The sequence below is a fragment of the Aptenodytes patagonicus genome, chromosome 1, assembly GCF_965638725.1.
Source record: "Aptenodytes patagonicus chromosome 1, bAptPat1.pri.cur, whole genome shotgun sequence".
Taxonomy (NCBI): Eukaryota; Metazoa; Chordata; class Aves; order Sphenisciformes; family Spheniscidae; genus Aptenodytes; species Aptenodytes patagonicus.
The window spans coordinates 25,358,052-25,372,283 of NC_134949.1; the positions used below are offsets into that span (position 1 = coordinate 25,358,052).

At 36.6% G+C, this 14,232-nt stretch overlaps 1 protein-coding gene across 12 annotated transcripts in view; it reads left to right on the forward strand.

Annotated features, from left to right (window-relative positions):
- CADPS2 (calcium dependent secretion activator 2) overlaps positions 1–14,232 on the forward strand; it is a 340,428-nt gene that overhangs the window by 255,694 nt on the left and 70,502 nt on the right. For 8 of the 12 annotated variants that reach the window (XM_076329917.1, XM_076329928.1, XM_076329958.1 and 5 more), the window contains 2 exons: positions 2,014–2,137; positions 4,735–4,755. In XM_076329917.1, the coding sequence (XP_076186032.1) occupies positions 2,014–2,137; positions 4,735–4,755 (145 nt within the window). The remainder of the gene's footprint in view (positions 1–2,013; positions 2,138–4,734; positions 4,756–14,232) is intronic. The other 4 variants (XM_076329948.1, XM_076330024.1, XM_076329978.1 and 1 more) reach the window with 1 other exon arrangement.

Sequence of the window (14,232 nt, forward strand, 5' to 3'; positions counted from 1 at the left end):
TTATTGGACTTGCACTTCAAGCCACTGTAGTGACTTTCTGTTTCTTTATAATTTAACAATTACCCAGCATTGCCTCTAAAGCAGTACAAGCCTACTCTACACGCCCCCTTCCCTGCTTTCTATGACTTCTATGCTGCTGAAGTTGTCTATACTGATATGTAACATTAAAAAGCTTCTATATAATCCAAATAATCTTCCATAAGTGCATAATCTGAGTCAATTTAAAAAGAAAAAGCTATATGCAGCAAAACTGACATGGGCAGCTATAAATGTAAACTCCTGCTCGGCAAATCCTCTTGTATTGACTGGAAGGGAGAAGACCTCGTAATGGTAAAAACATCTCAGTCATCTCTGAGGAAAGAGAACTTTAAATTCCAGCAGAGATTCCAGAGGAATTGTATCAGCAGGAGCCCAATGAAGGTACGAATTCAAAAAAAGCTTAGATCCCAGTCTGTATAGCTTTGCCAAAATCTGAGAGGTCTGGTCCCAGGGAGTGTCAGTTGTTCTGCACTGCAGAACACTCCATGGATAGAGGTTCTGCCTTAGAAAACCTCTGCCATATTCAAAAACACATAGAGAGTCTGGGTATATATGTTTTCTTTCACTTACAATCTCAGTGATCATAGTGCTGTGTAGACTCCTTTGTGTTACATGAAACAGCCATTTCCGCTCAGTGTTCCTGCTGTTATGAATGGTAATGGTACGCTATCTGGTGCTCAAGCAACACCGTTGTCAGTCTTGACTGGGAATAAATGTGCATGCCTATACTTGTGGATGCAAAATGGGTTAAAAACATTTTCTTTTACCTGTCTTGAAAATTTTGAAAAAAAATCAGATCCAGAATAAAAGTTTTTGAATACTGTATTTTCACTTGTTGATAACCCAGAAGTTATGCATTAGAAAGAAGCAAGTTAAGAAATATGACACATATGTCATATGTGTGTGCAAGTAATGGAAGAAGTCTGCTTTGCAACAATATCTTCCTAATAGCTTCTCTGTTGCTGAACCTGATTCTTTTCTACCATATCCTTTCCCAGACCATATCTCTTCCTTCCTCCCTTTAACAGTAGTTTTTAGATATGTTTTATAAGCTTGTCTGGGGATCCACTGGAGAAGCATTTTTAAAAGGTTGTGAGTTATCTGAAATTTTACTATTTACATTAAAATGTGGTAAAAATATGTTGAGTTTTGTTTACACCTACCTGTTGAAAGTTAATGGAGTATAGAATTAAAGTAAAAATGCAAGTGAATTATTAACAGTATTTATTCCATTTTTTTAATAGTAATCCAGAGAATGTAATGTTGCATTCATATAAAGAGGTATATATTCTCAGTTTACCTCACTTGCAACAGGTGATCCATTTTATCAAAGTCCAATATTTTAAAAATTAATAGACTTTAAAAACTGGCAGGTTTTGAAAAGCTTTATATGATCTGTTCTTCTACTTGTCCATAATAAAATATTCCACCAGAAGTTCAATGTTTTCCCTGCCTACTATAGATGACTGTTTTTCACAGCAAGGACATGCTGAATTTGAATAACTTTGTGAAGGAAGAAAAGCAAGTTGGTATTAGCTAGCTCTGATGGTGTTGTTCACAGTTTCTCCTTTACACTGTTGAAGAGTCAATGGTTATGCAATGGTGGAAGCTTTTCCACAGGTGAGAACCAAACACATTTCCACATCCGCATCTTTAGTGGGCACCATGATCCAGCCCATCCACGGAATGCTCTTGTTATACTGGTCTTGGTGTCACCCAAAAGAAGACTGACTGGCATGCTGCAAGATGCCAAACAGTAGGGGTATTGTTTATAAATACCATATAGGCAGTCAAACCAGGGTTGAACAGAAACCTTCAAAGACAAATATCTAGTTCCACCAGCTGAAATAGTTCCTTTTTGATTTCTGCCTTTAATCATTATCAGATCCGTAGTAACTTTAGGGTACTTTTATCCTTTTCCCTTGGGTTTTGGGTAATGAGTGTAACCAAGTGGTATAATTGTCTCTGACACAGGTTTTAATGAAAGATATTGCCACTCCCATACCAGCAGAAGAGGTGAAGAAAGTGGTTAGAAAATGTCTGGAGAAGGCTGCCTTGATCAATTACACTCGACTTACAGAATATGCCAAAATAGAAGGTTAGTACAGCAATCAACTGCCAAAGTGGCTGTAAAAGCCAACAATGCCTATTAACTGAATATTCTGTGAGCAGCCTTTTCCCTTTCCTGAACAAACCCCTACCACAGCAAGGGGAAATGTCTCATTAAAATCTCAGCTGGTGAACTATGGAGCTTTTTCCTATTCATTGCTTTAATATGCCTCCTGGGACCCTGTTTGAATGGAAGACTAGGACTTCTTAATTTAAGTTGCCCTTTGTTCTTACTTTTGAGTTCTCCATAAATCTAAAAGGTTGTTTATGGGTTATTTTTTATTTCTCTAACTATTTCTAGTAATTAAACTACTGACAGGAAATTCTTTCCTTATCAGCAGCAACAGTACCTTGCAACTTGAAAACTCTGGGTATAGATGCCTTTCTGATGTATGTATAAGGCAGACAGATAGATAAGTGTTATTTATTTTTGCTGTTGTGTTGTCAGACGTATAATAATAATCTGATGATTAAAACCTTAATTACATCCTGATTTCCTGGATGAACTAATGGGACAAAATACTAGATCTGATGGTAAACAGCATTTTTTCTGGAATTTATGTATGTTCTAGAATGTATACCATGAAATGAACTAAGATTTTGCTCAAAAAAATTGGCTAAGATACACAATGTCATTTTAATATTTGTAAACCTTATGTAGAACAAAAAGGAAGTAATAATAGTCAAATGCCTTATCAAGACCCATCTGTTATTCTCCATAAAGTGCAGAAAGCTTGAGATATACCTGTACAGATATATTCAGGAGTAGAAAACAGTGTGTGTGCATCTATACAACTGTTCTTTTGGAGGTAGAGTCAATTAACAGGAAAATATATGAAGGATGAATTCTGCTTTAAAAAAATCCCTTTTTTATGCATAGTATGTTTTTCTATAGCATGTATTTCTAGCAATATACTGGAAGAAATAGAGTTATCATAGCAACAAAATGAAGAAGCCTCATATGTTTAGCAATATTATAAAGCCAACTTTTTTTCTTTTTTCCATGTCTGCTCAAATTCTCTGAAAAACATGAGTTAACCAATCTCACAAGTGATTAACAAAAAACCCATCTCATCACTATAGCAACCAGTATTATATCATGGGAGTAACAACATGAAACCATCTTAGTAACCAGTTTATCATAATTAATTATGATATCATGTTGTGTTAAAGAAAGAAGGATGAATATTAAATCTATTCTGGAAAACAACAAAGCAAAAATAACTGTTTTCCTTAGTTTTTATCTTTCTGTATTCATAAAGGGGATTTTTTAATGTTCAGTATTTCAGTCTTTTAGCAAACCTGTTGAAATAATGGGTATAAAAATTGAAACATTTTTAAAAGATGACAAAAGCATGCAAAAGATATCTAAACTCACTGACACTAAATTGGATTGGAAAAGTTTTTTACAGTGATGTAAATACACCTTTGCCCAGGATTTTTAACTATATCCTAGACAATTGTGGCAGTTCCACTGCAAGTAGCAAATTTTGCACTTTAAAATATACACACTGTTAACACTGCAGTAAGCTGGAACAGCACATAAAACTGCCGTCCATCCCATGGCATATTTTGACTTGCAAATGTCTTTTTGGATTTATTCTTTTGATTGAAACACAACTAGATTTCTGTAACTAGTTTTACACTCATGTAATTGTAAACCCAAAGCACAATAGATAATTGCATATAGAAGTCTAGTACCTCAACGAGAAATAGGCTGAGTACTTTTCTGAGAATAAAGTAGAGTACTATTTGAAAGTGAAGGGCTCCAGCATCATAACATCAGAAAATTAAACACATCATTGATTTTCAGTAGCAATGAGACCTGTATTCGTCTCTTTCTATACTCTGGTCATTACAAATATGCTACATTTTTACCAATATAAATGTAATAGTTTTCAGCAATAGGTTCCATTATGCTTCTTTAGGTTTATGGGAGCGTTATTGTATCTGTGCACTGAAATTATGTTCTTCTCTTGAAAGTAATTCATGTTAGTGTTTGCATTAATTGCTTATTCCTCAAATTGCATACAGAAAGCATATAATCATTATCTTTATAACATTACTGATGTCCTCAAATGTAACTGTCATACATTTTGGGGATTTTTGTCCTATTCTTTGAATATTTCTTCAGTGAACAACATCATATCAGTCAGTCAAAATGCAACTATTGCATGATAATATCAGCTATAGACCAATAGTAACTGCCTAAAAAGCAGAGATGCAAAGAGGTCTCTAACAAAAATAATATTCTTGTATTCTTACATTCTTGTATTTTTTTACTGTTATTTATGTTTCTAAATTCCCAGGCACAGTATGGATGCAAACTCAGCCCGTAAGCCTGAAATAGAGACTATATAGAACTGGTAAATAAAAATATACTACCTAAACACATACACCATTTGTCCCTCAGCTGACAAAACCCATCACTTGGATGAGCTGATTGTCAGGACTCTCACTGCTATACTCAAGATTTTAAGATTTTAACTCCTTATTTGCTATTTAGTCTACCCTAATGAAATTAAGGTAGTTACATTTCTGTAATGGTGTTTTTCTTCTCTCTTTTTTTGTTTGTTTTATATTTAGCAACAGCAGAAAAGGACTCAGGTGATTACTATTTGTGTGCATGTCTGCATGTAGTACAGATGTAGTGTGTTGTGTCTGTTGTTCTATTATTTTTGTTGATTTCAACAATACCAAGATATTGACCAGAACAGGTGTGAACATTAAAATTCATATTGATGTATTATAGTCCATGCATTCTTCATTTACACTGATACTTAACTACGATGTGCATATTTATTAGCAATTTAGGTAATTTTATAATTTGGAATATGATGCAGTTGTAGTTTCTGTGAAAGAGGTGTAACTAAGTGATGCAGAAAAGCTTGGCTGTTAAATTAAAAATCAGTTTGTGTATTTAGAGAAATGTAATTTCATAGTCATTGGCAAAAATGGTCTCAATTTTTTAATGGGAATGCTGGATTTATTGATGAAGATCTTGGTAGGAGAACTAATTTTGTAAAGCTGGTTTTACATTTCTCTGATACGGCTTTGTTTAGTGGTATGTTTATTTTTCTAGTTACAGCAGAGTTTTGGGAGGGTGGTAGTTCTTTGTGTTCCTCATTTCATGAAGCTGATATGTTGTATATTCTCCAATAGTGCAGAGAGGTTTTTTGAGTGCTTATATCCAAATATTTAACAGAGTGATCATAAAAAGAGCATAGCTGAAGTAGTATTTGTGGCTGAGTAGTATTGGCTGCATAGAAGTATGAGGGATTGTGCATATACTTTGAAATATATGCATGCACTACTTTGTCTTACCTTTTTTAAAGACGTACACACAGACCCAATGGAAGCATCAATGATCATGATGCTTTGTGGGGTTTCCACAAATATCAACCACAGTTGTGGGAAGGGGCACTGAGCTGGTAGCTTTCTCAGGATGAAATCATTTTCCATTTGGAAAGACAGACTGGGGTGATGACTTTAAAAAAAGTAGTTTTTATAATTTGCTAGTATTTTTTGCTTGTTTACTGGCTAAGGAAGCTGTTCCGCAAAAAAAAGGATCATCTTTCTCCCTTCAAGCCCCTCATTGGCAAGAAGCTCCATTTTGAACTACTTTCATGCAACCTTTAAAGTCATTGTTCATAACTGAAGATTCAAAAAATTCCATTGGTTCCCAAAACTTCCACTGGTTTTCATGTGAAAGCTTTAAATGCCCTGGAAATAGAAGAGCTCTGTTTGGAATTGTTAAAAAAGAGAGCAGACGATGCATTGGTGGTATGGGCATTCATGCCACAACCTGTTAGAATGAGTTGATACAAGCTCACGCTGATCAGGTAATCTCCTGATCCCCTCTGATCAACAGGGAGAGGTTCATTAAGCAGGTGATTCAGAGTACTTGGAGGCTCCTTCAACAATTTCTCTGTGAAAGGACCAATCTCATGCCATCAAATACCTATGCACCCTAAGAAAGTTTCCCTACTAGGTAAGATACCTGAAGCTTAGATAGCACAAATATTCCATTTAGTATTTTTATGCCTAGAAGTATTGAAGAAAATATCTCTTCAAATTAGAAATTTAGAAAAATGTCAAAATTAATTTGTGAAATGAGAAAACTCATTTTAGAGTTTGCGTCCTTTGACCTTTCAGTCTAAAACCTCAGTTGTACACTTTTATATAATGTGCATCACCTCAAGTACACATCTTCTTTGTGCCACATGCTTGCTATTCTTATTTTTTCTCAGGCTCATTATATCAGAAATACAGACCATTAAGCACCGATGACACAGTTACAAGAACAGAAAAAAAAGAAAGTCTGTACCTGATTTCAGTCATTTTACATTAGGTTTATGCACGCTTTGAAATAAATTATTGCCATGTTCTTAAGATAGGATAGTAAAGCTGTCCCTTAAGTGACCTGGCAAATAACTATATTACAGAATGGATGAGAGGAAAGCCTATCACATACAGTAAATGGAAATTCACTGTGTGAGTTAGGTGAAGCTAGAGGTTTATAGGCTGTGTTTATAACTTAATTGCTTAATTAAATTCTGCTTCTGACTAAAAATGCAGCTGAAAATTAATCAGACAATTCAGAAAAATTAATTTTATTGAATGGAGTAAATAGACTGTGTTCCACCAGAATTTTGTGTCCCATTGAACCCATTTCTCTGATGCAAAAGATGAAGCAGCTGAAAGGAATCCCAATGAAATTATACTTTTGCCTGGCTAACAGGGCCAAATCCTGCTCCTGTTGGTGTCGCTAGCTAAACTCCTACAGATTTCATCATGAACTTGATGTACGGTATGCTTAGCCCTAATACCATATGTTGCATTGTTGTGGAAAATAAGGAAAAACTATTTATTGATAACTATTATTTACCCTTTAACTTGTGCACTAGATACTGTATACAGTCTTGAATTGCAGGAGTGTCCTTGTTAGGTAATACAGAGGTGAACATGCAAATTCTTTTTGTTGGGAGAATCCTTTTTCAGCAGTGTGGTTGCCAGGTTCCCAGGTCTATTCCCCAAGAGCTCTCATTTTCACAGTCTCAGTTGAACAAGACTCTGAATGCTTTCCCAGAAGACGGTGGTTACTTTCTTAATGGCAGACACAGTGGTATAAGCAGCACTTGCATCAACAGGATTTGTTTGCAGGCAGGATGACATTTTATTTAGCACTCCCATGTCGTTGTACTATTATGAATATAGAACAGCTTTTTTCAATAAAAATTACATTTGCAATGACAATTATACAGGGTTCAGCATGTCATTCCTTATGACGTGTACAGCTGAAATTCTCATGGAGTAGCTAATCTGTTCAGTCAGTATAATTGCCATTATGGGGAGAACAGCAGCAAACCTCCTATTACAATTTTGAACTATGTCTAAGAACTCTCATATAATGCCCTTGTAGTTTGCAGCAAGGGTTTATAATTTTTCAAGGAGATGATCACAGCATCAATATGTGAAAATCTCTTTTTAAGTATAAACCGTTTTCATTTCAGCACATGCTGCTTTTGAGACTTCACTACCTGAAAGTACTTTTTAGATCATTTTGTGTATGGCATATTTTCCTGTCTTATTCAGGATTTAACTTGAGTTAACTCTTCCTACAGATAATGTTGAACATAACTGGACCTGCTAGATGCTGAGGCCAGAGGCAAATAGCATTCTTCAGATGCATTTTGCATAGCTTCCAATGAACAGCTTATAGAAATTTGCATGCCTCCCTCACCTGTTTTCTCTCCTTCAAAAAAGATGGCCTTCCTTATACAGAATTCATATTTTTTACTTATACTTTATACACATCCATTAACGCACACAGAGAGTAATAAAATACTTCATTTATTCCTTCACAGAAATGAATGGGTTTCCCCATTTAAATTTATTTGAAATCTGAGTGGCTGAGGAGTAATGGACTCTGCCAGGGCTGCTGTAATTGCCTAAAAGAAGTGATAGAAACTTACATGTAAATACATTTTTCAGCACAAGGGCTTTACCTTGCTGTGGAGGAAAAAAGGGACTGGGTTAGGGATTAAAGTGGTAAATGGCTGTGAAGCGAACAGGGTGGTATCTGTCGTTGTCCGTATATATTCATTTCTGAGGCAATAGACAGATTGTAAAGATTTGAGTTATTAGGTAGTTGTCTTTTAACTCATTATTTTTAAAAGTCTGTAGTAACTGAATATACTGGGCTCCTTCTGCCAATCAGTTTTAATAAAAGGAATGAGAATAAATTCGATTAAAATCAGAGCAAATAGTTACTGTGTAGTGTGCAATTGCTCAAAGACAAATCACAGTTGTCATCCCAATATTTGTTTCTATCAAACAGACTGCCAAAGGCTGAATAACTGTTAACTCCATACAATAGAAGGTCAGGAGCAACTCAACAGTTTGCTGTTTTTTAAAGGACATCGATCGTTAACATACTCATTACATACAAGTTTCTAAAGGAAGGGTAGTATGTAAATGCCCTCAAGGCTCAGAAGGATCTATCTGACTTAAAAAGAAGAACACTACAAACATTATTGAAACTGAGAAGGCAAGTGGAGAGAGTCATTGTACCTGGAGAGGACTTGATTAAAGCTCTCCATGCATGTTCATTTCACTGAACAAACAAAAACGAATGAGTTGCACAGCGGCATACCACCTTCTTGGTCTGTGTTGTGCAACTAAATGGAAAGAAGAGGATATGGGCAAATATCCCTGATTTCAGTTTTGGAGCAGAGGTCTGGAAAAGAACCCCTGGATTGTTAGGTCCACGTCCTGATACCTCCTTTGTAAAGGCACCCACATCCTCTCTTAACAGCTGGGCTGAGTCAGTCTTTGTCACTACTCTTCCCGTTTTCCGCCCCCTGCTTCACCCATATGAAGGCCATTTCAAGTCCTGTTTGCTCTATAGGTGTAGGAATTACCTTACAGTCAAATTAGTTCCTAGTTTTTAGCATGCTAACCTTGTCCTATATCCCTAATGAAGGGTAATGAAGGATAGCTCCCTCCTTCATTAGCATTTCATCATCTCCAATTCCTCCTCACCCTATGATGCATTTTTAGACAATTGTTTTATACAACCTAGGCTTTCATCACCTTGTCTCAGTGTTTTAGCCTCCTGTTCTTCATTTGTATCATCTTAGGAGCCTTTCTCTATTAAACTTTGAATTCTGCCTTCTTGAACATTGGTGACCAGAACTGTGCAGTCATCCCCATGAGATGCCTTACACAGTACTAGTAGTACTATTATACCAGAAATGCTTAATCTAATATACTCAAGGAACACTTGTCTTTTCATGTGTATATCGTGCTTGTGGCACACAGCCATTCTGTGAAAGGTTAATTCAATCCAGTCTTCAGAGTTTTGATCATTTCCAGCTGATGAGTTCCCAGTTTATAGTAAATGTTTATTGCTGTTCATGTGTCAAAATGTATTGCCCTCCCTCTTAAAGTATTAAATTTTGTTTCTCTCTTTCATTCTTTGGACTTATCCAATTCTTGTTACTGCATTTTGACCCTGCTGTCTATTGCCAGTGTTTTACAACATCGTCATCAGTGCACTCCTAATATTTATTCTGAAGTCATCGGTGAAAATATTAAGGAAGCTCAGCCCTAAGATGGATCTTCAAGGATTCCTCAAGAAATCTTTCTTCGCTGTTTCTCAACACTACCCATTGCCTTTGTCTCAAGGCAGCTTCTTTATCCAAGACGTAGTTTCTTTTTTAATCCTCATTTTCTTCAGCTTAACTGGTAGTTTTCCCATGAGGCACAGTATCAAATGCTTTAGTAAAGTCAGAACAGATGAGATCTACTGAATTTCTTTTCTAAGAAAATATCCTATCAAGAAAAGCTACTGCACAAGTCTAGTGCGACCTACCTTTGCAAATCTGTGGTACATTTTATTCTGTTTTCTGTTCATTCTATGTCCTCAATTAGTCATTTCTTCAAAATTTGTTTTAAAGAAGTTAATAATTGTCAACATTACTTTTCCCTCCTCCTTACCTGCCACCATTAGATTTGCTATTGTCATCTTTCAGTAACTCCCTAAAATTCAGACTCTTAAAATATTAGATTTTTTTGAAAACCCTTGTTACTAAGTCTGCGCTTTCAAGTGCCAGTTTTCTCTCAGTCTAGGATGTCAGTTATTCAGGTCCCTTCATTATGGAGCTCTTCAGTTTGCCATGTTTGTTACCTCTGAGTTTTATTCTACAGGAACAGAAAGTGCTGAGAACATTAGTTCTTTCCCCTTTTGAAGAGAAATTAGAAGTGAGGGAAAGGAAGAAAATACCAACTGCTAGTATCTGTGTTGCCAAAACTAGAATACAAAGAATCATAAATCAGGTGCCATTGATCAGTAATCAAAAATTGAGATTTCTTTTCATCTCTGCCTTTTTCATTTTGCTTTTACCTCTTCAAATTTGTTGTTTCATTTTTTTCCAGCTTCACATGAGCCAAAAGATTTCCTTTTTAAAAAAAAAAAAAAAAATCTGTGATTGTCCCATGAAGGTAATTCCATTGAATACTATGATAAATTTTAAAAACCGGAAAACATTGAGTGTGACCCACTTTATAAAATGATAGGTTATAGACTAGGAGATGTAAACTCTTTCTACAAATCTCATAATCTCTCTGTACATAGGTGATAATGGTAATTAATTTTTTATTTTTTTTTGTCCCTAGAATTTAAAATCCTATTGAATTCTTAGAAAGCAATTACGGGAAGACTGGTTTCAACTTCATAATTAAAGCTAAATTCCATTATTTATATAAGGCTAGAATTTTTTTTTAATCAGAAGAATATAGGATGTCCTCCCAGATGTCCGCTCCTTACTTTTTTATGCAGAATTAATTCTGTGAGAATTTGCAAGAAAATCCACCACAGTCAAATCGAAATTATCTGTGGGTGGATTATCCCAGTTGTGGATTAACTCTGGAGAGTCGGTTCAGGTCTAGTAACATGTTAGCTCCAGTTTATTGATGTTTGTACTGCTTTTGATACAAGTCTAGAAGCAATCTTGCTGGTTTCACATGTCAAAAAGTCCAAATTAATGGGCCCTACTGGAGCAGAGTTGGCTCCATACAGCTCAAATTATGATGTATCTATATTATCAAATTGTATTATGGCCTGTTTTACTGCAGGGCTTCCCTGTCATCCCCTCTGCATCAACATGAGTTCACTCCCAGGCTCCTATTTGGAGTGGATCAGTCAGATTCCTTGGCAAGAGAGCTGGTATAGAATAAAGGATAGCTCATTTAGGCCCAATGCACTACAATTGGATTTGGAAAGAAGCACGTAAGATTTAGGTCCCTCTGCACAATATCCAAACAGGCAATATTCCTTCAGAAACTCCAAAACTTGCTCAGGCCATGCACTGCTGTGTGTGCAGCACATCCTGGAAGGAGTTTGACGGCCAGCAGTCATCGCGTTACCTGCTCTCCTGTGGGTCTAATTCTGGCACATGCATAGGAACGACCTAGTTGATGGTCAGACACCACCATTAGTAGACATCTTGCACTTTCTCCAGGCTTGAATGCTGGTAGCATTAATGTTACGCAGCACAACAGCTGAGTGCTGCCAGCGACCAGGGCAACAGTGCTGATGAAAATTTAAACAAATGCCAACTGTCTTACACGAAGGATCAAAATGCAAACTGGATGTTCTGTTGCAGTTTGGCATAAAATGAGCTTGACCAACTCCTAAGCTGCAATAGAAGGCTCCAGCCCCATCTAGCTGGCTGGATGAGGAGGCACCTGTAGGCCCACCAGGGCTGTGAACCTCTCAGAGTCCTTGACTGTGGAGGGACGTGATGATCCAAGGGAGCAGCCGTTCTCGAGTGTCACACAACTACTTGCCTTTTTTCCAGTATCCCTGCCACTGGTCTGTGGGAGGTCCTCTGGCCTGGAGACAGGTTGGCTCTCCTGAGCATCTTGGTCTGGATATGCTTGTTGGAAGAAAAGGAGGAAGGATGAAATACTGGACAGGGAAAAACAGTAAGGGACATATGCTGTGCCATGGGGGGAAGACTGGCAGGCCAGAGACGGGTGCCTCCCAGCTGCACTGTACTCACATCTGAGGAGAAGAATCACCTCTTTAATCAGCAGATTCCTGTGCTCAGCAAATACCAATGAGAAGTTAAATACACACGGTTAGCAGCTTACATGCTGGGGAGAAAAAGAGAGAGATCAATTGTACGTTTATCTTCAAGGATAAACTCTCTTCTGGAAAGCAAACTTAAGTTAGATTTTAGACATACTGATGTTAGATTTTAGCCATACTGATGGGCTCAAGAAAGGTGGAACGGGGAGAAGTTCCCTGACCTGTGTGACACAGGAGGTCAGACTGGATGATCTGACAGTCCCTTCTGGCCCTAGGCTCTATCGGTTCATGAAGCAGTCACTTTTTCATTTCAGTAGTGTTTTAGTCAGTTAACGTAGCTCATTTAACAATATCTTCTTGGTACCTATATGACTCACTGATAATGCTTGATACTTGAGAAAGCATCCATTATTTGCAAAGCCTGGCTTGCTTTTTCATTTCGGCAGAATGTGAAGCTGAAAACAGATGATTGATGGCTTTTTCTGTTTATTTTCTAAAAGATGTCAAGCAGCATATTTACTGACTCAACTCCTGCTGCAACTTGTTAGTTTGAGCAGTGTAAACACATCTTAACGACCCTTAGTAATTGTGGGGAGAAAGACATCATGAATATAATGAAAACTGACAGCACTGATTTCCATTCCTGTAATTTTTTTACGCTTATAAAGTCAAACACAGTATTTTGCTCAGATGTTTTGGAGGTTCTAAAACATCCAGATAACAGTTTATTGGTACTCATATTTCAAATATACTACTTGTTTGGTAAAAAAAAAGTTAATATTTAGTTCTTTTTCTCTCAAATTACTTCATGGCCCCTTGTTTATACAACCGTGTAAATGGTGGTTATCCATAACACATATTTGCTAGATTTTGGAAAGAGAAAGGTCATTAGTTACAGAGAAAAAAGACTAGCTGATGTGGTAACTTACAGATGGAAATGGAAGCTCTAGATGAAGTCTAAGCAAAATGTAGGAAAGCATGTACCATCCAAATGAAATTGCATGTATTGATTTATGCTGTGAATAAGTAAAAGACAACAAAATTAGAGAGATTTGTCCAAGGATGCAGAGTGAGTGCAATTATTTGCCACCTTTTCTTATCAATAAATCTTACAGGAAAATAATTATTTTTAAAATATTGTCAAAAGCTCTATGAAGCATCAAGAGTAATTTGCATGTTTTTAGCAAGTAGTAAATAGTTTCGGAGTAAACTAGTAAATAGCATGGGGAATTTCATGGAAACTTGAAACTGGAATTCATTGAGCCTAATCTGTCCCACATTTTTAGTCATTCCTCCCATGAAATGTCATTCAGAAACTTGCCATGCTCACCTCAAAGGGAAATTTACAGGTTTTGTCCTCTTTTTCCTCCCAAACACACTAATCCTATTGAAAAAAGTATTCCTGAACATTAGTCCCATAATGACTGAAATCTTTGCAATTTCTAGTTTGAATAATTTATCATGATTGATTTATTTTTATGCCAGCATCATCCCTGATCATAAGTAGGTCTTCTCCTTCCCGAGTGTTCCCACTGTGGGAACACTTCTGATCTCCTCTTTCATCCTTCATTTTATTAGGCTTATTGTGCCTTTCAAACAAACACACACATACACAAACAAAAACAGACTCTCCATTCAATGCCATTTCTGACTGAAATTCAGAATTCTTATCCTTTCAATGCCATTTCTGATCACAATTCATCACTTCAACACAGATGACCAGAACTGCATTTCCTCAGTGCCTTGCTCAATGGGATTAATACTTCCCTGAGTATTCCCATGTTTCTCTTCATCATGATCTCATCACAGTGGTGGTTCAGGATAATCTTACAGTTAGCTAGTAAATCTATGGTCTTTCTCCTGCTCTCCCTACTGATAATGCTGTCCGTTCAGTAGCCATTTTTAGGCTATCTTGAGCTTATTCCAGGTGTGGAATAAGTGAACTTACTCCAATGCAAAAATGCAACATCAGATTCAATATAATTATT